We start from the raw sequence: 26,002 nt of genomic DNA, 5'->3' as shown, positions 1-26,002 counted from the left end.
TTTAATTTAAGTATCTGCACCGCATCTACTATACCAGGGAGAAACTGTGGCGGGCAGGCCTGATTGCGTCCCCGGATTGTCTGCGGTGTGAAAGAGAGGTTGGATCAATATTGCACACAGTGTGGAGCTGTGGTGGGGGGGGGGGGGGGGGGGGGGGGGGGGAGGAGTATGGAGCAGTTTGTCTGAAGTCCTGGGATGGGAGCTCCCCCGTACCCCGCGGCTGGGTCTCCTACATGTCTTAGAAGGGGTGGGGGGCAAGGATTAGTTACTTACCTGTAATCCTAGTTCTCTTCCAGGGGTATCCTCATCAAAGTCATAAGCTTTAGAATATTCCCGCCCATGCGCGGGACCCCAGAAACACTATATTATATGCGCCCCACACTATATATATATATATATATATATATATATATATATATATATATATATACACACACATATACACACCACCTCGTTTTTTCCAGTACCAATGCACTCTTAACAATAATCTCCGCCGCACGATAAGATGGTTTAGGAAGACTTTATTCCATATCCAGCCAAACTTTCAAAAAAAAACAACGCGTTTCGGCGACACCCTCGCCTTGGTCACGGGTAATTTGTTTGTATTCAGCCGACATTAAATAAAGAAAAAGTGCAACATAGTTTCAAATGTAAATATAAACTTAGGACTATACACACCAAAAACTCTTTCGGCCATCTTAACATGGTAAAAATATTTTATCTTTTTACTTGTTTACCTTGTTTGCCTATTCCTTGCAGAATCGTTTTAAAGAATAGTTTGTCAGGTGTCTTAAGCTTACTTTTACAGCACTTCGTATATTCTCATGCCAAAATTTGATTATTTCTAATTCAGATGTCATATTCTGATACATATGACATCGCATACACCAACAATCATGCGCTGAAAAATTGCGTCACCAAGTGTATTAGCCCAAGTGGGTTTTACCATGTTTCAAACATATTTCAAACAGATGGTCTTAGTATACACATGCAATCCTGCATAAATACGTATTCAATCCCAAGTGGGTATTTAAATCACTTCGACCATCAAACATTCTGAAGTCTCCATAATTGGTGCCAATTCCTATGGAACCAAAGTTACTAGGTAAATGCATAAGCCATAATTCATGAATTCAAAAATGTTCATTAAGGGAAAGAAAATCAAATATTTCTAATTTGAATGTCATATTTGGGTGCATAGGACATCACATAGGCAAGTCTTACATTAAAGAAATTACGTCACAAAATATGTAGACCCAAGTGGGTTTTGACCTATTTCTAATAGAAAAATCACAAAAAATGCGTATTTCATCCCAAGTGGATAATAGTATACCTTTGAACATTAGCCATTCTAGAGTCTCCATGATTCATAACAATTCTAGTGGAACTAACATTAATTAATCAATACATGAACTTTAATTCATGAAATGTTCATTGAAGGAAACAATTCAAATTTCGAGGGCTATTCCATGGTTCACATTCGTGTACCTGCAAAGAATTAAGACATCTGTTGGTGGCTCATTCTATTTAGTAAATGTTCACATAATTAAATCAGTGAGTTAAAAATACATTTAAAACAATGTAGGAAGTCAAACGAAGGGAATTGAAAAGACGTATATTATAAGTTCAGATTGATCTCAAAGATCTCAAAAAGGCAATTCTACCATTTCTAGCATTGTGAACATATATAAACATCACATATATATATACTCTTACAGCACAATCATTCTCCTAGGAACCAGTTTATCTCCTCTTCAGAGTTCAATCCTTCCGGGATCTTAGTATTTAACTCTAAGATAAATCTCGATTCCATTTGTCGTAGACTCTGTAAAAATGAAATCTCTTTACGCAAGTGTACATCTAGGGAGGTACAGGGTTTCGATGTTTGCATGAAATGCAAAGCATGCAAACATAGTTGCAATGTTAAAACTGTTTACTTTCCCTTATCCAAATTCGAGAAAAAGATTTAAAAACATTTGTCATGTTTATCGGATTACTGTGTCTACATTCTTATATGCCCTTGTGAAAAGAAATATGTTGGGAGCACGATGTTCCCCGCAAAGAAAAGAATACTAGAGCATATGCGGGCAATTGCTAATAAATATAAACTATCTCCCATAGCTCGCCATTTTGAAGAGTTACACAATGGGAATCGCACCCTTTTGCGTTTTTTTGTGATTGACAGAGTCCCCCAGTCCAACAGGGGTGGTGACAGAATCCGTAAGCTGCGACAAATGGAATCGAGATTTATCTTAGAGTTAAATACTAGGATCCCGGAAGGATTGAACTTCGAAGAGGAGATAAACTGGTTCCTAGGAGAATGATTGTGCTGTAAGAGTATATATATGTGATGTTTATATATGTTCACAATGCTAGAAATGGTAGAACTGCCTTTTTGCCTTTTTGAGATCTTTGAGATCAATCTGAACTTATAATATACGTCTTTTCTGTTCCCTTCGTTTGACTTCCTACATTGTTTTAAATGTATTTTTAAGTCACTGATTTAATTATGTGAACATTTACTAAATAGAATGAGCCACCAACAGATGTCTTAATTCTTTGCAGGTACACGAATGTGAACCGAGTTCTGAAAAATTTGAGAACCATGGAATAGCCCTCGAAATTTGAATTGTTTCCTTCAATGAACATTTCATGAATTACAGTTCATGTATTGATTAATTAATGTTGGTTCCACTAGAATGGTTATGATTAATGGAGACTCTAGAATGTCTAATGTTCAAAGGTATACTATTATCCACTTGGAATTTTTTGTGATTTTTCTATTAGAAATAGGTCAAACCCCACTTGGGTCTACATATTTTATGACGTAATTTCTTTAATGTAAGACTTGCCTATGTGATGTCCTATGCACCCAAATATGACATTCAAATTAGAAATATTTGATTTTCTTTCCCTTAATGAACATTTTTGAATTCATGAATTATGGCTTATGCATTTACCTAGTAACTTTGGTTCCATAGGAATTGGCACCAATTATGGAGACTTCAGAATGTTTGATGGTCGAAGTGATTTAAATACCCACTTGGGATTGAATATGTATTTATGCAGGATTGCATGTGTATACTAAGACCATCTGTTTGAAATATGTTTGAAACATGGTAAAACCCTCTCGGGCTAATACACTTGGTGACGCAATTTTTCAGCGCATGATTGTTGGTGTATGCGATGTCATATGTATCAGAATATGACATCTGAATTAGAAATAATCAAATTTTGGCATGAGAATATACGAGGTGGGGGGAGGAGCCAAGATGGCGACTGGGACAGACGTGTAGGCTCCCGGCTCCACCGGCTCTTTTCCTCCGCTCTGACATCCTGATCTCTATCCTGGTGGTTCGTGGCGGCGGAACGTCCGCTATGCTGTGCTGATCTAAAGCGTCTTTCCCAGGCTTCTCGACTCGCCCGGCAGCCGGAGATAAGTGCGAAACGATTTCGAGCCCTGGCCCCGTGCCCGCACCGCCGTCCGTCTCCGAGTCTGGGAGGCTTAGTGGCGGCCGGGGTGCCCGCGCGACACCAAGGACGTGAAGGTGGCGCCATTCTCCCGGGACAGAATCCTGATTGCGCTGCCTGCCGCGGAACAATGCGAGCTGTGCCCTGTGAGTGATCGCCGTGTTGAGACGCTTTGCAGATACGGCGTCTTTGTTTGAGGCGGGTTGCGAGCGGAATGGATTGCACGGCCATGTTTGGCAGGCATCGGCTGCCTGCTCCCTTGCCCCGGTGTTGCAGCCTGAAGCGATAAGGTTCTCAGTGTCGAGAGCCCGACCTGAATCAACTTTGCGGGCATTGCGACCTGTATTGCCGCCTGGTTATGCCGCACCCGGCGACTACTCCGTGACCCTACTACCATGGCTGTGTCTGGTGCTTCGGGGAACGGGGGAGAGTGCCCGTTCCCGTCTGCTGCTTGTGTCACCCTGCTTGCGCTAGGGGACGGCTCGCAAACGTCTTCCCGGGAGCCTGATGACGAGGGGCTACAACCACCACTTTCTTATGGATCTATCCTGGCCGCCCTGTCTGACTTTCGATCGGAAATGTGCACAGATTTCCAAGTAATGGGTGACCGCATTGACAAAATGGTGTCTGTTCTACGGCAGGAGCGCAATGTCGGAAGCCAGCTAACCTTGGAACCGTCTCCATTGGACTCTATTGGGGATACAGTGTTTCTTTTTGCCCGCGGAGAAGATGTGACTGCTTCTGCCTCTACTGACGCCCACCACCGGCCGTCCAGTGGACTCGCCTGTGATACTTTGTTTCCCCTACCTCCGGGGTCTGCCACATTGCTGCCTGCAACATTGTTATTGACTCGAGACCTGGATATGCAGCCACCGGCCCCTACGATGGATTTTCCCTCGTGGCCTTCACCCACTACGTTGAGGAGCCTATACTTTCCCGATGGCCTAGGGGAACTACTTATGAAGGACAAAGGATTGTATGGTGATATTCGACGGCCATTTTGTGCTTCTGCTTTACTCTCCTTCTTTATGCGGCATATTGTCTCTTGGTTTCAGAGGGGGCGGGCTTTCTTCAGGAACTCCATTTGGGGACGTATCCGAGATCGGGCCAGGGCTAGGTTGCTCATCTTTGCTATCGGTTGCTTGGCTGGTTGAGACGGGATTAGGACTGTTATGCATCTGTTTAAGTCATGCACGGTGAATTGTCTTTCCCCAACTGTCTCTGCATTGCTACTTATTTCTGTGCTGTCATGAACAGGGTGGGGGTTGTGCTTTTGGCTGGGAGGCTGGGAACGTTTAGAATTGCTCCTCCTCTCGCTTTACTTGTGTTTTGTGAGAGTTGAAGATTAGGATGGCCTTTTCTCACTCTCTATATTCAAGAGTTAAAAATCTTCTACTTTTCTTACCGTTTCCTTTTTTTCTCTTTCTTTTCTTGGTCTATATTTCGGGTTCTTTAATGGGCGACAGGCACATTGCCGGGGGGGGGGGGGGTAGGCCGTAGCCTCCGCATTGGTGTAGGGTGGGGGGATAGATTTAGTTTTCCTTATTTAGTTTCTATGGGCCTTATTTTTCTAAACTTTCTGCGCTTTCTTGTCCTGTTTTCTGTTCTGGGTCTGCGACAGGGGTTAGTAGGGAGTGGGTGGCGCTGTGGGTGGTACGTAAATGCGGACTGATGCTCCTGTTGTTCTACACTGTACTGCCATATTGACGGGGTGCTCATCACTACTGTTGTTTTCTTATTGATGCTGCCTGCTCATGTTGTGAAGCTAATGTACGGACTCAGTTCTCCTTGATCCTATTCTTCACTGATTTATATTTAGATCGGAAAAAAAAAATTTTTTAAATTTAACCTTCAATGCTCCTTCTCCTTGGCGACATGATTCCATACAGTGTAACTGCTATTAATTGTTGCTATGTCACCTGATGCCGCTGGGGAACCGCATTGCTTGCACCTGTGCTTAAAAGTATCGTGGCCGGCCTGACGGTTGTAGGCCCGTATTTGTTCCCTTTTTTCATGCACAATAAAGGTTTTCAAAAAATTAAAAATAAAAAAATAAAAAAAAGAATATACGAGGTGCTGTAAAAGTAAGCTTAAGACACCTGACGAACTATTCTTTAAAACGGTTCTGCAAGGAATAGGCAAACAAGGTAAACAAGTAAAAAGATAAAATATTTTTACCATGTTAAGATGGCCGAAAGAGTTTTTGGTGTGTATAGTCCTATGTTTATGTTCACATTTTAAACTATGTTGCACTTTTTCTTTATTTAATGTCGGCTGAATACAAACAAATTACCCGTGACCAAGGCGAGGGTGTCGCCGAAACGCGTTTTTTTTTTAAAGTTTGGCTGGGTATGGAATAAAGTCTTCCTAAACCATCTTATCGTGTGGCGGAGATTATTGTTAAGAGTTCATTGGTACTGGAAAGTTCGAGGTGGTGTTGATTTAAGCAGGGTAACCTTGTGCCCTGATTTTATGCACCGACGCCTAAAGAGTCCTGGTAATTAAACAAGGATAGTGAAACGGAGATATATAGGTTGATCAAATATGAATCTAAAATAAGGCTCCGTAAACAGGAAAAATACGAAAGGGACGCCAACGACTATCTAACTGGACGCGTCCTTACGTATGCAAAAAAGTTTGACGCTCCACGCAAAGCCCTCCAGAAGAGCAGAAAAGAAGGTGCTGGAACAACTAGCGGTACTGGAGAAGTCACCTCTGAATCTGACATAACTGAGAATGAAGCAGAAGAGAATCAGTCAGACCCAGATACACGCACTACCAGCAGGGGGCCTAAAGCGGCGGACAAAAGCACCAAGACTCCTTTTCAGGAGGAGTACGAAGTAATACAAAGTACATGGCTCCGAGGTGGGAAGAACAAGCCCCCAGACACGGATATCCAAGGAGCAGAAAAGGACGCAGAACCAGACGGGCAGGCGGGGGGAACAAGAGGAAGGGGCAGAGGCGCCCGAGCACCCCGTTGGACCAATCGGAAGCGCACCAACAAGAAACAATAGCCCCAGCTATTCATATAAGTGGAACCAACACCACCACTAACTCCCCAGGTAACTCCATCACCAACAACGTGGTTACTAACTTAACGGTGGTCAATCTCACCCCTAGAGAGCTGACAAAGGAAGAAGAACAAGTCCTAAGTCTTGGACTGACCTTTTGTCCAAACAGTGAGTTGGAATACACCCAAACTAAAATAGACCTGTTCCGCTTCACCCGCAAACTTAAATTACATAAACATTTCAAAATGCGGCCACATCTACAATACAAAGAAAACCAAGGGCGAAGAATTACAGCATCAGACGTACTGAGCGGTAAAGATCTACGCTCAGTTGAGATATTAACAGATCTGGAATTGGAACAAACACAGGACCTTGCAGATTTGGATCCAGCCCAAAGAGCTGAAGTGCAGGGTATTGAACAGGACAGTGAAAACAGTGGTTTTAAACCTCCGTCCACCTTTGTTCCCCAATCCCCTTGGGATGCCATAGATGTGTTCTCGGAAGCGATGAATGATGACCTATTAAAACTACGGAAAAGTAACCAAAAGAACCCCCACCAAAATATCACGGAACAACAGAGAACTGCCTTGAAAGGATTAACGATGGACACGAAAATAATTGTGAAGCCCTCTGACAAGGGTGGGAACGTGGTTCTGATGACCCGTGAATATTATACAAAGGAAGCATTGAGGCAACTCTCAGATGAGAAATTTTATACTAAATGCACTAATGATACCTACCAACAGAGTATCATAGAATATGACAAACTCATCTCCAAATGGTACAACCAACATATGCTGAACAAAGATGAACATCTGTTCCTACGTACCACTTGCCCAATGACACCAACTTTCTACCACCTCCCAAAACTTCACAAAAATCGTGACCACCCACCTGGACGCCCGATTATTTCTTCCATCGGGAGTCTAACGGAGAATATGTCTCGCTTTGTGGACCACACCTTATTCCCTCTTGTGTCCAACTTGGACTCGTATATACGAGACACAAAGGATTTTTTGATGAAACTGAACAATCTGGTGTGGGAGCAGGACTATCTTTTAATGGTATTAGACATTACCAGCCTCTATACTATTATCGATCATAGCCATGGACTAGAGGCGGTCAAATGGGCATTGGAACAACGCCAACTACGATTTTCCAGACACAATCTAATGATTCTGGAATTCGTAGAATTTTGTCTAAAACACAATATATTCCTGTTTGAAGAGCAGTTATACATCCAGAAGTCTGGCACGGCGATGGGTACCTGCTTTCCTCCCAGCTACGCGAACTTGTTCGTGGGCTGGTGGGAGGAGCGGGTACCCAGGAGCTGCAGAGTTGGGGAAGAAGAGGGCAAGGTCATCTGCTGGCATCGATATATCGATGATCTCTTCATTGTGTGGAGAGGTACCCCTGAGACAGCTCGGGAATACATCAATGTACTTAACAACAATCAACTTAATCTGCGATTTTCTGGGACAGTGAGTCCGGTGGCAGCGGACTACCTGGACCTTAAAATATACGCAGAAGATGGTCAACTCCACACTAACCTCTTCAGAAAGCAAACTGCTGGCAACTCTACACTGCATGCCAGCAGTAGCCATCCACCCCAATTAATCAGGAGCATCCCCTACGGGGAATTGCTAAGACTCCGCAGGAACTGCTCTAAACCCTCGGATTTCGAAGCGGCTGCTTCGGAATGCATATCCCGATTTAAAGCTAGGGGATATGGCGAGAGCATGCTCCATAACACTCTAAAAAGAGTAAGGAAAATAGAGAGACAGTCCCTCCTGACCAGTAACATCGATCAGGTTAACCGTAGGGGCAAGTCAGGTGAGGATCAAGGCAAGTTCAGAGTCATAACTCCCTATTCAACAGGTGCAGACAATTTCAGAGCCATGCTACGTAAGAATTGGCATATTCTTCTAACAGACAGCGTGCTCAAAGAAGATCTTCCATCTCAGCCACTCCTAACCTTTAGCAAAGCTAAATCACTAGGCGACATACTGGTGCACAGCCATCTCGAAAAAGTATCCCTGAGAACGAACACTTTGAGGGAGCAACGAGGCTTTTACCCCTGCGGCCGCTGCAAAGCGTGCGCAGGTAGTAAACGTGTACTCTCGTATATAATACCAGAGACCGGCAGGAAAATCTATATAAATAAATTCATCACCTGCAGCACCCAGTATGCCGTATATTGCCTGCAGTGCCCCTGTGGCTTACGCTACATTGGGAGCACGATCAAGGAGATAAAGCTTAGAATATTGGAACATATGCGAGCCATCGACAAAACAGATCAGACCTATCCGGTGGCTCGCCATTTCGCGGAAGTACACAATCGAGATCGGAGTAAGCTCCAGTACTTCGGCCTCGATATTGTACCCCACAATATTCGTGGAGGTGACCGACTACGCAGACTAAGGAGACTAGAGTCCCGTTACATCATTGATCTGTGTACTAAATATCCCAAAGGTCTCAACAGTGGGGAGGAGATGGCCTTCCATCTAGGGAAATGAGCAGTTAAGATCTGATATACACCATTCCAAGATGATAGTGCAACTGATCACACTGAAACTAGAACTTTTCACATTATCATACTTTGAACATGTGTATATTAATGTATATAATAGCTCTGAAAATTGCATCCAATTCGTTTCCTGTACATAGTAGTTTTTTGTACATAGTATGTGAGAGACAACTCGTGGTTATTTGACTGATGGCATATGCTTCTCTTGGTATAACCCATAATCAGGTACTTGATAATCATCATTAATATCTTGTGACTTTGATTATATGAATATTATATTTGATCGGACAGAATGCAGAAGCCTATTTCTAATGCCTCTCTACATACACAATTTCCACTGTATATAATATGCACTCTAACCACTTTTGTTTCAATTTTGAATACATGTAATAGTTTCCGTTCAAAATGTGGTTCATATTGTGAACAACTATACATGCCCTTGCCGATATTGCACGCGATGCATTTCACTTGACACCCACTCATTCAAAACCCCCCCTGTAGCTATGCTCAGCTTGCAGCTGTGGTTTGAGAATTGATTTAATTTTCTTTTCGTACAGGTGATTTGGCACATGTAATATATATGGGGACATAAGCCGATCCACGGCTTTATTATTTCATGCTAATTTTTGCCATTTTATTGTGATTAGCCTAACTGGATACAATGCAATTGCCCATCTGGGGGCTTTATTTAGTTAAATCCTACTGTTGTGTTACATTTACTATACACTACAAGATGGCCGCCTTGTTTCATGTTAGGCTCTAGTCCCCTTGTTTGTGTCCACACCTGACCAGTAGTGGGAGTGATTATGTATGATAAAAACAATGTCGGATACAAACACAGTGCATCACACACTGACGAAGGCAGACCGCCGAAACGCGTCTGTGTGCACCCCTCCGCTGAATAAAATCTAGCGCGTTTGTATACCTCAACCTCGAGTGCTGTCATTCTTTCCAGGAGGAGTGGGAAGGATTTTGGAGCGTGAATATATATATATATATATATGCAATAGCAGCCAAATAACATCAGAGCTGAAATATTCTGTGAAGAATTTCCACCATACATGAATAATAAGCATTAGAAACATGAGAAACAACACCAAAGATTGTTTAGAAACTCTTTTAATGCTCAGAAAGCAGTAGAAATTCTCATTAATCACTGAAAGCATAGAAAGCATAGAAAGCTCCCAGGCTGCATTGCAATCACACAGTCTAAAAAGACTGAAAAGCTAACCTGTAGCTGTATACAAAAAAACTGACACCGTGACTTTAAGGCACCCCTGACCCCCTGTATCCCATCATGCCTCAGGGGTGACAATTAGGTCAGTTGTTCTTTTCGAAGACTGAAAACAAAACCAGTAATAAATAGGTTAAGAATATCTCCTTATTAAAGAGTATCCTTTGCCCGGGGAGGCGGGAGGGTTGCTTATGACTTTGATGAGGATACCCCTGGAAGAGAAATAGGATTACAGGTAAGTAACTAATCCTTCTCTTCCAGGGGATCCTCATCAATAGTCATAAGCATTAAAATAGAATAGCGAGCCTCTCCTCTTCCCTGCGGGCAAAGGAATGATAAGACAGTAATCTCATCAACAAGTCTGAGTAGGCTATATACTACCCAAATAGATTCCTCAAGGAGGCTTGCCCTACTTGAGTATCGGCCCTGGAATCAGATTCGAGACAGTAATGCCTCGTAAAGGTATGAACCGATTTCCAGGTTGCAGCCTTGCATATTTCTGACATTGGAATGTCATGCAAGAAAGCTACTGTAGCAGCTTTCCCTCTAGTGGAATGCGCTTTGGGTGACGCCAACAAAGGCTTGCCTGCAAGCTGATAGGCCAATTTAATGCAAGAGACAATCCATCTGGAGATGGACCTCTTGGCCGCTGGAAAACATGTCCTCATTGAACCATAGTTCACAAACAGTTGATTCGTTTTCCTAATCCCTTTAGTCTTTTCCAAATAGAACTTGAGTACTCTCTTAAGATCTAAGGAGTGAAGTGACCGCTCGGCTGGGGTCGTAGGATTTGGAAAAAACGAAGGGAGGGAAATGGACTGATTTATATGAAAATCCGAAATGACTTTAGGCAAGAAAGATGGATGAGCCCTTAGGACTACTCTGTTGTGGTGGAAAACAGTATATGGTTATTTCGCACAGAGAGCTTGTATCTCGCTTACTCTGCGCGCAGAGGTAATCGCCACCAAAAAGGCTGCCTTCCAAGAGAGATGTTGCAAGGAGGCCTTGTGGATGGGCTCGAAAGGAGGTGACATTAACCTGGATAGAACCAGGTTTAATTCCCATGGAGGAGAAGGATTTCGCACAGGGGGATACACTTTTTTCAACCCCTGGAGGAAGTCCTTAACCACTGGAACCTGAAAGAAAGAAATCTGATCAGGTGATTTTCTGTATGCTACTATGGCTGACAAATGCACTCTAATGGAAGTATATTTCAAACCAGAAGTTGCCAGGGAAAGGAGGTATGGCAGGATTACCTCCTCCTGCCCTTTAGTCGGATCTAAGTGATGATCCCTACACCATATGTAGAACCTTTTCCACTTCAACGCTTAGGACGCTCTCGTGGAAGGCCTCTTAGCCTCCTTTAAAATGTTCATGCATTCGGGAGGCAAGTTCAAATGTCCATATTGCAGGACCTCAGGAGCCATGCTGTTAGGTTCAGTGAAGGGAGGTTGGGATGCATTATCCTCCCGTTCATCTTGCTCAACAGGTCCGGCCTGCAAGGAAGTAGTCTGTGTGGACACACAGACAGATGTAGAAGGTCCGGGTACCACCACTGCCGTGGCCAGTCCGGGGCTATCAGGATCATCTCCATGTTCGACCTGAGGAGCTTGGCCACTACCTTCGGAATCAGAGCCAGGGGAGGAAACGCGTAAGCGAATGTTCCCGACCAATCCATCAGGAGAGCATTCCCCTGCGTTCCTGGCCGGTGGAACCTGGACGCGAAGGCGCAGCATTTGGCGTTTTCGTCGTCTGCAAACAAGTCTATGGTTGGATGACCCCAGCAACGAAAAAGCTCTTCTACCACTTCGTCGTTTAGCACCCAGTCTGGCTTATCTTCGAAGTGCCTGCTGAGTGCGTCTGCTTTTACGTTCAACTCGCCTGGAAGGTGCACCGCCACTACTGTGAGGCCTCGAGAGAGAGAAGCCAATGCCAGATTGCCTGAGCCTCTCGAGAGAGTGGGCGAGATCGTGTGCCTCCTTGTTTGTTCAGATAGAACATGGTGGTCGTATTGTCTGTCTGAACTAGGACTGAGTTGGATTCGATCGCTGGAAAGAAAGCTTTGAGAGCCAGGAATACCGCTCTGAGTTCCAGCATGTTGATGTGGTATGTCTGCTCCTGCGCAGACCACTGGCATTGAATTTGAAGCGGACCCATGTGCGCTCCCCAGCCTTGCAGAGAGGCATCCGTCACTATGGACTGGGATGGCAGAGGTTGGTGAAATGGTACTCCCACCAGCACATTCCTCTTCCGAGTCCACCATTTGACGGCATCCTTTGTCGCTTGGGAAAGAGTGATCCGATCTTCCCAACGCCCTGTCGCTTGGTCCCACTGGTCCTCTAGAGCCTGCTGCAGAGGACGCATTCTCAGCCTGGCGTTTGGCATGAGAAAGATGCAGGACGCCATGGAACCCAGCAGGGATGCTACTTGTCGGGCTGTTAGAGACCGAGACTCTAGCAGAATCCCACACTTCTGACCCAAGGGAAAAATTCTCTCCTCCGAAGGAAACGCTTTTCCCAATTTTGTGTCCAGAACGGAGCCTAGGTAGTGGATGGATTGTGTAGGCCGCTGGACTGACTTCTCCAGGTTCACATGGAGACTGAGCCTGTGCAACTGGTGCAGGCAAAGTTGCAGATCGTGTGCTACCCGTACCGGAGATGGACCCTTTAGGAGCCAGTCATCCAGGTACGGATAGATGAAGAGTCCCTTTTTGTGAAGAAAAGCCGCCACCACTGCCATGCATTTGGTGAAGACTCGTGGTGCGGACTTGAGACCGAAGGGTAGCACCTTGTACTGGTAGTGTTTGTTCCCTACGACAAACCTCAAGTACTTGCGATGTTGTATAGCAATTGGAATGTGAAAGTACGCATCTTGCAGATCCACCGAACACATCCAATCTCCGGCTTGAAGATGTGGGCATATTTGGTGAAGCGCTAACATGCGGAACTTTTCTTTGACGATGACCTTGTTCAAGAGACTTAGATCGAGTATTGGTCTGAACTTGTCCTCCTGATCTTTTTTGGGGACCAGGAAGTACCTGGAGTACACTCCCTTTCCTCTTTAAGAGGGAGGAACTTCCTCTATAGCTCTTTTTTGTAGTAGAACTTTCACCTCTCTTCGGAGCAAGCTTAGCTGGTGAGGGCTAGAGTTCTTTGGAAGAATGCTCTTCGGAAGCGCACGGAAACGTAGCCTGTATCCATTGCGCAGTATATTCAGCACCCACTGATCCTTTGTGATGCTGACCCACTCTGCCAGGTGTTGTGAAGCACTTCCTCCCACTGGAGTGGGCAACGGCACCAGAGGAAGCCACTGCTCAGGCCTTTCCTCCTCTTGTGGTGTTAGAGGACTGTTGGTGACCTCCTCTACCTCTGTTGGGTTTGCCTCGAAACTGGGATTTACCCTGGTTCTTGCTTTGGGACCACTGAGAGGTTTGAACCCTCTGTTGAGCCTCTCTCCCCCTGTTGGTCTTGAAGCGGCGTTTGAATTCTTTTTTCTTTTCCAAACCCACCGCTTTCACTGTATCTAGTTCCGTCTTCATACGGGTCATCTCTTCGTCGGCATGCTCCCCGAAGTGAGAGGAACCCGAAAAGGGAAGATTAAGGATGCGATGCTGAGCATCCGGCTTCAGACCTGTGAGGCTCAACCAAGCCGACTGGCACAAACCCCATGTGAGTAGGAATGAGCCGCAAGCACTGCACCATCCGCAGCTGTGCTCATCATCTGATTCGCCACCAGACATCCTTCTGTCACAGTCTCTTCAAAATCCTGCTGGTCTTCCTTTGGCAGTTTGGATATGAACCTTTCCATGGAGTCCCATAAGGCTGTCGTATCGACCCAAAAGTGCAGCCGCACTGGAAACCTTCAGAGTGGAGGCAGCTGAATTGCAAACCTTGCAACCCCAGGAGTCCTGAGATTTGCTGTCCTTGTCTGGTGGGACTGAAGAGGAACCGGCAACTGCATGCGTCTTCCTCGCCGCTGCCACTATTACAGAGTCTGCTTGAGGGTCAGATTTTACAAAAACCGGGTCAGAAGAGGCCGGTTTGTATTTTTTCTGAATGCGGGCTGGCACTGCTCTGATGCCGCTGGAGTTAGGAAAACCTCTTTGACAGGATCACTAATCCCCGGGACTAAAGGCAGCAGTGGACGAGAGATAGCTTTTTTTGTGTAAAGTCTCAAAAATTACTGTTGTTGTAACCTGAGGGACAGACATTTCAATGCTCAGCTTCTGAGATCCTCTTTGCAGGACATCCAGATAAGTGCCAATGTCATGGGGAGGATCTGGACGTAGGACTGTCCGTCAACGTAGGGGAGTAATCCCTCTTGGATGACCTGGTAGAAGAGGTAGATGAAGTAGACGGAAATCGTCGACGCCTACGGTGAGCACTGTGCCTCCTCTCCCACGATCTTTTTGAACGCTCATCCCTTCTAGGAGAGCGAGATCTGACCCGATCTTCTGAACGAGGCCTGACCGGCTTTTCTCTTCTGGGAGATCGGGATCTTCTGGGAGATCTAGTTGGTGTTCTCACAGGTGATTTGCACCTGGGAGGACTTCGCTTGTCCATCTCCTCTACCAGACTCTGAAGAGGAGACCTGTGTTGTGGGCTGACATATTCTTGCATACGTTTGGCAGCCCCAGAATCTCCCAATTGTCCAAAGACTTGTACCATCTAGGTGACAGTCTGACTTGCTCAGCCGAAGGATCTGGCTGACACACAGGAGATCTGCGCACCGGACTTCTGGACCTTGAAGATGCAGTTGAGGAGCCAGACGACCGTGAAGTGGAATGACGAGAAGCTGACTCCGTTACCATGATCACAGAGTTTCTCTCTGAATGTCTCGACGTCAAGCGTTCTTCTCTCGCTGCCGAACGCCTTTGGGGAGTCGGCGGGTCAAACAATCTCGGCTTCGAATGCCTCGACGGCGATCGATGTGATCTATGGTCTCGACGTCAAGCGGCGATGACCAGCCGTCGACGGAGCCCTCTCTCTCGACGACGATGTCCAGTCGTCGACGGAGTCCTCCGTCTCGACGTCGAACGACGATTTCCAGTCGTCGACTGAGTTCTCTGTCTCGACGTCGAACGGCAATGACCAGCCGTCGACGGAGCTTTCTGCCTCTGCGACGACGGCGGAGGGGTATTGGACACCCTCGACGCCGAGCATCGACAAGACACTGACGGAGAATGCGTCCTCGACGGCGATCGACGTGTTACTGTCGATGGCGGAGGGGTCTTGGTCCTCGACGCCGAACGCAGCTTCTTAGACGACGGCGGAGGGGTCACACTTCTCGACGCCGGTCGTCGCCTGGATGACGACGGCGGAGGAGGGACCTCCCTCGACGCCGACCGTCGCCCGGTTGACGACGGCGGAGGGGATCTCGACGACGGAATTGGATCCTTAGACGTCGTCGACGTACCTGTTCTTCTTATCGACGGCGAGCCCGCCGTTGACGGCATTTTTTAAGCCAAACGATCCACCGGTGGTTCTTTCCTCAGCGCCAAGCCTGACGCTGAAGCTGAAGGGATGGAAGACCTGTCTTTTGAAGATGTTTTAGTCTTCTTGGAACCCTTCTTCCCAGGAGACCTTCCTCTGGATGACCTAAAAGCCAGGCCATAGATGCGAATTCTCTCCCTGTCTTTGAGAGTTCTTCCTGACAGGTGCTCACAGTGAGGACAGGTGCCTGGATCATGTTCTTCAGGCAGACACAGGATACAAACATCCTGGTTGTCTGATTTTGCTTTCTTGTTGCCACAAGAAGGACACTTATAAAAAAGTGAAGGCAATTACTGGGATAATTTTAACTAAATACTGGAACTGGCCAAAAGATTTTTGCTTCTTTTTCCCGCTTCCTTCACTCACTTGTATATAAACATGTTTGAATGTCACTATTTCACTTTATGTCACACTATAATCACTTAATTTTCTGCGCCGTTCTTTGAAAAAATATTTATGAATTGTGAATAAGTCCTGATTAAAAAGTTTGATATGTATAAGGGGTGTTTATGAATGAAAAAACTAATTCATAGATTAAAAACGGATGATTACCCTGAACCTCTTTTGTGTTGGATTTGCATGGTGAGCAAGCTCTTAGGTTGGAGCTCGGTGTTGAGTAATTAGAAGACTAAAATTGCACCTAATAAGGCATTTAGTTCATATATTGAAGGAATCTAGTTACATACCAGACAGAACCATTGTTTATATTAAACTGTATTGCCCAGGTTCTGAGGGATTCTGGGTCGCCCCATGGTGATTTACAACAACAAGAAGGGACAGCTGACCCGTACCCCGGAGCAGGAAGCAGCAAAGCTCTAAAAATAACAAACAAACCTCCAGAGCAAACAACAAAAATGCTATCTATTGAAGACCCTTTCCACCAAAGTAGACTACCTGAAAAGCAACCAGCAAGCTTAAATCACTTAAAGGACATCACTCAAAGTAGTGTCCCGGTGGACCTAATTGAAAAACAGATCAAAAAGGGCCGCAAAGAGGAAGCTCCGGGTCCCGGAGGCATCCCCCCAGCTTTGTTCAAGGAGGACTCAGCCTTCTGGGCTTCCAAACTATCGCCACTTTTTACTTCCATCTTAAAAGAGAATGTCATCCCGCCCTCTTGGCAAGGTTCAATTCTTGTGCCAATATTTAAAGGAGGGGACGAGAATTCTCCAGGGAATTATCGACTGGTTGCCATCATTGACAACGAAGCAAAGTACTTCGCCGGGATCCTGTTGAACTCACTCCGGGCATGGGCTGACTATCATTCAGTGATTCCTCTGAATCACACCGGCTTTACAAGCGATACAGGCACCTCAGTCAATCTCATGACTCTCTCGTGCCTGATAGACCAGGCGGTATCCAGCTCCAGTTTGTTCTATATGGGATTCATAGATTACAAAGCTGCATTTGACAACGTCAACAGGGCTATGCTCTGGCAGAAGCTGTCCAGACTGAACATCCCAAATGACCTTCTGAGAGCCATACAGCTTCTGCACCGGGACACGTGGGTCAGGATTAAGGTTGGGAACGGCTCCAGACTCTCACGACCGATCACAACAACAAAGGGACTAAAACAAGGGTGTGTCCTGGCCCCCACACTTTTCAATCTATTCTTACCAGATTTCCCAGAAGCCTTAAATAAGGTAAACTCCCACCTTCCTAAACTAGCCAGCATTCATCTGTCAAACCTCTATGCCGACGACTTAGTTCTCCTAAGCAACTCAAAGATTGGCCTACAAGTCTAATGGACGCCACGGCTGCATACTCAATAATGAATGAGCTCCAGATTAACAACAAGAAAACGAAAATTCTAGTGGTCCGTCCAGGACGGCCAAAGAAGTTGTCATGGGCCCTAAACTCTGAAAGCATCAAAGAGTCCAAGTGCCAAAAGTATCTAGGAGTTCACTTCGATAACAACAGATTCAAAACCCACCTAGAAGAGCAAAAAAAGAAGGGTGTAGCACTATCATTCGCACTAAATTCTATTCACAAGAAGCTTTTTGTCCCAACATTCGCCCCAACACTGCAGGTAGCACAGGCAAGAGAGATTCCCACACTAACATATGGCAGCGAGGTGCTAAAAGGGCTCGATAGCGGCCAATTGGACGAAATCATTGCGAAAATCTTCAGAACAGTGTTCCAGCTACCACCTTATACGTCACCTTCCCAAAGCAGGCTGGAACTGGGCATCTGCAATCAATCATTGGCCAGACTAATGAGTTTCCTAATGTGCTGTCACAAACTGAGGGCGTCAAAAGAAGGCAGCTTAGCGCAACACCTATGGTCAAATTTGCACACGAAACTACTGGGAAGAGGACTTAAAACACTAAGCCTGAATGAAGTCTGGGATTTACAAGTCAGCCAAAACGAATTTAAAAGACTATAAAAAATAAGTGTAAAAGCTCTCCTTATTACAAGACAAGGCAAGTCTCGCAAGAAGAAGCCATGGCTGGATGACTATAAGATCGTACGACCAGCTGAAGCCTCAGGGGTATCTAATCCTGCAGTTCACCACACGCACCAAACTGGGCTTTCTAAAACTAAGAATGGGAGTGATTAACTTGTGCAGCCATCTGCCCAAATGGAAAAAAGAACAAGTCCAGCAATTCTGTCGACTCTGTGGAAACCAAAGGGAAGACATTGTACATATTCTTTGCCTGTGCCCAAGCCTTTTGAAGGAAAGAAGGTCCCTCCTACCGAGAGGCTGGAACAACAACGAGGTCAGATCATGCAGAGCCCCAGTATTGGCCTGCTTCGACCCACGGAACTTTAGCCTAAATTGTGCCCTAGTAAGGTTTATGGAACTTGTTGCAATAAAACTAGGGGAGGGCGATTCATTAGCAGCAACCCCCATCAGGAACAAAACCCGGCAGCACCTCCATGTAAGTAAAGAGGGGCTCAGTGTGCAGGTCAGCACACTCCGGGACTTGATGTTCAAACGCGGGTCATCACCTACAATGAGCCAAAAGGGCCAAACCAATATGTTGGCAACGACAATTGTGCTGTCTGCAAAAATGGGGGGCTGTTTTTTTTTTACCAAGACTGGGGGGTCCACTTTCAATTTTGGAACACTACTACATCGCCATAAAGGGTTACTTCTAACGTGTCGGCGAAAGGGACACCACATTCATGCACTCTGCAATCATGGGCGACAACAACGTCTTTTTATAATGAACTTTAATCTTCTTTTAAACGTGCAATAATTTCTTATTTTTTGTAACTTGCAAGGGTTTTTTAAATCATGCAATAAAGAGATATATATGTGGCAATTTAGAGCTCTATAGAGCCCATCTGAAATTATGACATACTTTCCTGTTACAACTGCTTAATAATGACATGGAAATGGTGATCTCTGCTGATCGGTTTGATAAATTAATTGCTAGTTATGGGATGAGCTGGAACTAAATGTTAATTGAATGATGATGATCGTGAATCAACAGGATGTTAGGCTAAGGCTGTTTACAAATATACATCTTTGATAGCGATTCATCGAATTACCCCATTAGGGACCATGCCTCTATTAATACTGATTTTAATAAGATTTAGAAGAATCTCAAAAGATGAATACGGCAGAACATTGTGCTTGAAGTTTAAGTATTATATTGTTTGGGCTACCCAATACACCATTGTGAGCTTGGGTAAAAAAACAATTTATCTGGTAAAGGTGCCTACAAGGATTTTGTTTTGATGTATAGAAACAATTTTATAATATCACTTTTGAGTCCCCAAAACAGTGAACTCAAATATATGAATACGGACAAATTTGTATGATAAAAATTGAATCACATATAGCAAGAGGGTGTATTCTTTTTCTGTATAGAAAGTTATAATCAAATTAATCAAGTTCAAGGGTGCCAAATAATATTCCCAAACAAAAGTGACAATCTTGAACTGAAAAAATATCTACTTGTCACTAATGTACAATACACATTTATAAATGCACAATACCCATTTCTAATACCTCTTTACAAAACAATTCTTCCTATACATTAGGTAAAGAATTCTGTACAATTATATTCTTTCATGGATGAAAGTAGGTATGCTGGTCGACAATTCGGTCTTCTTGTGTTATACATTTAAAAGACAATCTCAGGACATAAAGAAGATTCTTATGTACAGTGAAGACCCTTTTTAGAAGAATTAATCTGGTTCAGACTCTAAATTAATTGGTCCAAGATAAATCTCAAACATTTGTGTCACCGATAAGTCGTGTATAGCTTGAGACAGAGCGCAGTAGAAACTTCGGCTTATCAGGCGGTGGTTAATGAAGGTTAGCAGCGCCGTATGAATTTAACGTTCTGGCAGCTGAATGTCTGGTCGCTAAATTAAAATGGAGTCGCGGACTTTGAAGGCTGAAGACACTCTTTCTTCTCCGCTCCGTCTCAAGCTATACATGACTTTCAGTACAAGTGTGTAAATATATAATTGCTTTCTGAGGGCAACATTGTGCAGGTTTCAAACAAACTATTTTACTCTGCAATGGAGAAAGGGCAGTGTTAGTAAAATGTGAGTCCGGTGCTTCCAGAAAGATAAATTAATTTATTTTGATGAATAAAGTTTGATTAGATCTACTGTATGCATCGAGTAAATTATCCATTTTCTCTAGCACAGAAAATCATTTTGCACCTAAGAGTGTTGGAAGATCAATCTAGCTAGCTAAAAATGCCACAGAATGTTCCATATTTTACCTTTAATCACATGGTATCCTGCTTACTTCAATCAACTATGTCACACAATGAGGTCCCTGTTGCCACAATCACCAGTGGCATACATTGTAATACAATTTTTTTTCAAACACTAATGTAAGCATAATATAATTTGGTATGGCTTAGAGAGGCATTTGATGAACACAAATATATTTATCAAAGTTTCAGTAACAGCTGCTAAAGCTGCATAGATGACAGCATTTTGTTAAATGAATGGTAAATGGACACTGAACAACTGTAAAACTGCAAGAAGAATTATGCTACCATCATCATCTTCTAAACTCCATTTCTTTCCCTGTTTCATCTCTTCAATTTCTTTTTTCAGTTCTCCTATATTATCAATAGCCCTCTTTCGCTGGTCTTCTCGCCATTTTTCTACCCTCTCCTTCCGTTTTCTCATTTCCTCCTCGAGTTTGTTTTGATCAAAATTCTGCAATTGAAACAAGATTGAAAGATTTTATTTTTTTAGTAAATCATATATAATTACAGAAGTCATGATTTCAGAGCGAGCACTGTTTAAATTTGTGCAGTAGCCTTAAAAATACGATGATGAAATAGCCAGTGACTGGATAATCTCTTCATAAAAGCATGTAAGGTCATAGAGAATAGGCATAAAAAGTTTTAGACCATATTAACATTTGTTCCATACCTAAAATATATATGCAAATTGCTCAGAGAGTTCAATAGCTATACGGGACAAGGGTACCAAAAATGAAGAATGTACACAAAATTTCCCAACATTTTTTATGTGCTCAGAACTAGTCCAAAAACAGCTCTACAAAATGCCACAAAATATACTGTGCACAGAAAAGGGTCACACTCAACTGCAAACTTTTCCAAATTGGCTTACATCTTTTCAATAGTTTGGCTGTTATTTGTAAAAAGGAATAGGAGTAGTTTCTGTCCTGTAACTCCAGTTCTGTAGTAGGGATATCTCTGTTATAGTCATAATCTAGTGAATAGTCCCCAAGGTGTCTAAAAATGCAGTCGTGCACAGACACTTAAGAGAGAATTTAAAGACAGATAATGCAGCCTATATCCACAGACAGCACCCACAGGTTAGCCACCTCTTCTGAGGAGGACTGCTTTACAGTCTATTCAAAGCAGGCGTATCTACATCCACACATGCCCCGAATGGAATATGTTACTTAACCTGTAAGCATCTGTTCGTGGCATGTAGTGCTGTAGATTTGCGTGTCCACCTTCCTACCCAGACACCTGTGGTCGTTGTGATTTCTTTTCTCTATTTTGTATTGTTCATCTCTTTACTTACCACTTCTTTACTTCATTCTAACCCACCTGTGGTAAAACAATCTAACAAAGGATCGATGCCCATGCGCATTATTACCAGGAGGAGGAGTCACTTTACCTTGTGACTCGAAAGACTTCTTCGAAGGAAACCAACTTGCACAAATCAGGACCCAACACTAGATGGCAGGAGTATACAAAGCATGTGAATCTATAGAACTGCATGCAACAAACAGATGCTTACAGGGTAAGAAAAATTCTTTAGTAGGGGATCTCTGTGTATAGTCCTAATCTAGTGAATAGTCCCGCTCATGAGCGTGGACCCCGGAGCAATCAAAAATAATCTCTTAAGATGTCTAAAAATGCAGTCCTGTACAGACACTTAAGAGAGAATTTAAAGACAGATAATGCAGCCTATATCCACAGGCTACACTGTCCAGTACTTCAACTAGACATTCCACCAAAACCACAAACAGCACAGCTTGCCTAGTTTTCTTCATAGAGAAAAACTTCCACTTTTACCAACATGAGCCTCTGGAATGATAGAGAGGAAGGGAAGGACAGACAAGCCCCATAGGCTGCCATTATGTGGCTCAAAAAGGGATACCGTGCCTTTAAGAAAACTTTCTAGAACTTTCTCAGTATCCCAGAATGCCCAGCATGTCCCATTTACTTTCAGTTCTTTTTGAAGGCGTATAACACTAGACCTATAGCATTCCGAACATGAACATCTTACTCCACCGGGGAGGAGGGCGGGCGCTTATGACTATAACAGAGATACCCCTACTACACAACTGGAGTTACAGGACAGAAACTACTCCTGCTGTAGTAGGGGATCTGTGTATAGTCATAATCTAGTGAATAGAATTGCAAGCCCATCCCCACACCAAAGCGGCGGTGGAGAAAAAGAAGTACAACACCACTACTGTGCGAACAGATTTCGCAGCGAAGCCTGCCCAACCTGAGCGTCTGCCCTGGAATCAGAGTCCAGACAGTAATGCTTAGCAAAGGTATGGACCGACTTCCAAGGGGCCGTCCTGCAGATTTCTGCAATGGGAACATTCCATAACAAAGCAGTCGCGGCAGCTTTGCCCCTGGTGTAATGAGCCTTAGGTTTACCCCCTAAGGTCTTATTAGCCTTTTGATAACACAACTGTATACAGGACACGATCCACCTCAAAATGGACTGTTTTGAGGTAGCAAGACCTGTCCTGACCCATAATTGATTAACAATTGGTCTGACCTACGAATATCCTTGATTTTATCCAGATAAAATTTCAACACCCTCCTGACATCCAGGGAATGTAGAGACCTTTCCGCTGGAGAGGAAGGATTCTGAAAAAACGTAGGTAAAGTTATGGTCTGGTTAACATGGAAATCAGAAATAACCTTAGGAAGAAATTTAGGGTGAGTACGCATAACAACTTTAGCAGCATGAAATACAGTAGAAGGTTCTTGGCAACACAACGCCTGAATTTCACTCACCCTGCGGGCCGATGTAATGGCCACGAGGAATGCCGCCTTCCAGGACAGGTGCTGCAACAAAGCCTTATGAATAGGTTCAAAAGGTACCTTCGTCAATCTGGACAGCACCACATTCAATTCCCATGAAGGCGAGGGAAGTCGAACGGGAGGAAACTTTCTTCAAGCCTTCCAAAAAATCTTTGATCACAGGGATCTGGAAGAAGGTCTGTGAAGGGCATTTCCTGTAGGCAGTCAGCGCAGCAAGATGAACCTTGATGGAATGAACATTAAGGCTAGACTGCGCCAAATGTAAAAGGTACGGAAGGATGACAGCTTCCTTACATGTCGTTGGATCATAGTTCTTGGACTTGCACCATATGCAAAATCTCTTCCACTTGTACGCATAAGAAGTCCTAGTGGAAGGTCTCTTGGCTTCCTTCAGTATGTCCATACACTCTGCAGGGAGATTCAAATGGCCATATTGCACTCTCTCAGGATCCATGCCGCCAAACTCAAAGACGAGAGGTTGGGGTGCACCATCTGCCCCCCGAACTTCGTGAGCAGGTCCTGCCGGCACGGCAGCAGAATGTGAGGAAGGGGAGTCAGGTCCGTGAACCACCACTGCCTGGGCCATTTCGGGGCAATCAGTATCATGCGCGCCCTAGACTGGGCCAGCTTGATGAGCACTGCCGGAATCAGGGGAATGGGTGGAAAAGCGTATAGAAAGCTGTTCGACCAGTCGATCCATAATGCATTCCCCAGCGTTTCCTGCTGGTAGTACCTGGATGCGAAGTCTCGGCATTTGCGGTTTTCGGCGGTGGCGAACAGATCCATGTCTGGAGTGCCCCACCTGGCGAAAACGTCTCAGAGTACATCGTCGATGATGACCCATTTGTGGTTTTCCTGGATCAGTCTGCTCAGTGCGTCTGCCTGAACATTCTGCACACCTGGTAGATGAGTAGCCTTTATCGTCAGTCCTCTGGCAAGAAGCCAGTGCCAGATCGCCTGCGTCTCCTGTGACAGGGTGCGCGATCTCGAGCACCCCTGCTTGTTGAGGTAATACATCGTGGTCGTATTGTCAGTCTGTACAAGCAGAGAGTTGGTCCAGAAGGAAGGATGAAAGGCCTTCAGTGCCAAGTGAACAGCTCTGAGTTCCAGAAAATTGATGTGATACGTGGACTCCATCTGGGACCACGTTCCCTGTATCTGTAACTCCCCGGAATGCGCACCCCAGCCGTGGAGAGAAGCATCCGTCACGATAGTCTGAGTGGGAATGTCCTTGTGGAAGGGAACCCCCTTGAGGAGATTCTCCGCTGAACACCACCATTTCAGAGACTGTAGAGCATGCAGAGACAGTCGTATCTGGTCGTCCCAGTTTACTCTCCTCCAGTCCCACTGATCCTCCAGACACTCCTGCAGCAGTCTCATGTGTAGCCATGCGTGTGGCGTGAGGAAGATACAAGAGGCCATCGACCCCAGTAGAGAAGACACCGTCCTCACTGTCGTAGATGGAGCGGTCATAAGAGCCTGAGCCTTCCGAAGGAGTGATAAACGTCTTTCCTCCGAAGGAACACGCTTGCTGACAGCGTATTGATGGAGGCTCCCAAGTACTGTAGGCATTGGACCGGAGTCGGGACGGACTTGGACATGTTGATGTGCAACCCAAGTTTGTTCAAGAGAACGGACGTCTTCTGGAAGTGCGCTTGAGCTTCCGAGAAGGAGGATGCCTTGATGAACCAATCGTCCAGGTACGGGTGGACAAACACCTTGTTCTTTCTCAGGTGTGCCGCTACCACTGCCATGCATTTGGAAAAGGTCCTGGGAGCAGACTTCAGCCCGAGCGGTAACACTGTGTATTGATAGTGATAGGTGCAGACTTGGAATCGCAGGAACTTCCGGTGTTTCTGTGCAATGGGCACATGGAAGTATGCATCCTGTAGGTCTATCTCGCACAGCCAGTCTACCCTTTGCAGTTGAGGGTAAATCTGGTGCAAAGACAGCATGCAAAATTTTTCTCTGCGAATCCACTTGTTTGCTTGCCGCAAATCCAGAATAGGCCTCAACTCGTTCTTTTCCTTTTTTCAGACCAGAAAGAATCGGGAGTACAGACCTTTTCCCCTTTGAGACAGAGGGACGTCTTCTATCGCCCTTTTCCTTAACAGGGTATCGGCCTCCGCCTGGAGCTCGCGCAGCTGAAACTGCGAGCAAACCGGTGGAATTGCTGGAGGCGGGCTGGTGAACCGAAGACCGTATCCATTGCAAACAATATTCAGCACCCACTTGTACTGAGTAATTTTTCTCCACTCTGCCAGAAAATATTGAACGCTTCCCCGCACCGGAGTGGGTAACGGATGGCTGGGAAGTAATCGCTCAGGGCCTAGACCCGACTGGTCACGTTGGTAGACTGCTGACCACCCCTGCCCCTCTGACGTTTCTGAAAGGGCTTCCTCTGGAACTGCTGCTGTTGCTGTTGCTGTCCAGACTGTTGACCTCGCCCTCTGCCCTGCGCCCCGTACCGTCTCTGGATCGGGCGGTAGTTCTTCTTCTGGTCCTTGGGCTTCTCCAAGCCCACAGCCGTCAGAGTCTCAGACTCCGCCTTCATGCGGGCCATCTCATCGTCGGCGTGTTTCCCGAATATGGTCTCGCCCGAGAAGGGCAGGTCGGCCACCCTCTGCTAGGCTTCAGGCTTAAGTGATGTCAATCTGAGCCAAGCGTGGCGCCTCTGATTAACTCCATGGCAGTACCCGTGGGCTGCCAAGAGCGAAGAGTCTGCAGCTGCGCTGATCAGCTAGTTCGACACCAGCAATCCCTCATTTAGGATTTCCATAAAATCCTCTTTCTTCTCCCGGGGG

The 26,002-nt window shown here is 45.2% G+C and overlaps 1 protein-coding gene across 1 annotated transcript in view; it reads right to left on the bottom strand.

The window, feature by feature from the left end:
- Nucleotides 1-26,002, bottom strand: part of DDX46 (DEAD-box helicase 46) — a 970,300-nt gene that overhangs the window by 754,203 nt on the left and 190,095 nt on the right. Inside the window, exon 5 of the mRNA XM_086931496.1 lies at nucleotides 20,703-20,868. Coding sequence (XP_086787622.1) covers nucleotides 20,703-20,868 — 166 coding nt within the window. The remainder of the gene's footprint in view (nucleotides 1-20,702; nucleotides 20,869-26,002) is intronic.

The sequence above is a fragment of the Lissotriton vulgaris genome, chromosome 7 (assembly GCF_964263255.1).
Source record: "Lissotriton vulgaris chromosome 7, aLisVul1.2, whole genome shotgun sequence".
In the NCBI taxonomy this organism is placed as follows: Eukaryota; Metazoa; Chordata; class Amphibia; order Caudata; family Salamandridae; genus Lissotriton; species Lissotriton vulgaris.
The sequence above is the reverse complement of the archived record's forward strand: the minus strand, read 5'-3'. Positions and strand labels throughout refer to the sequence as shown.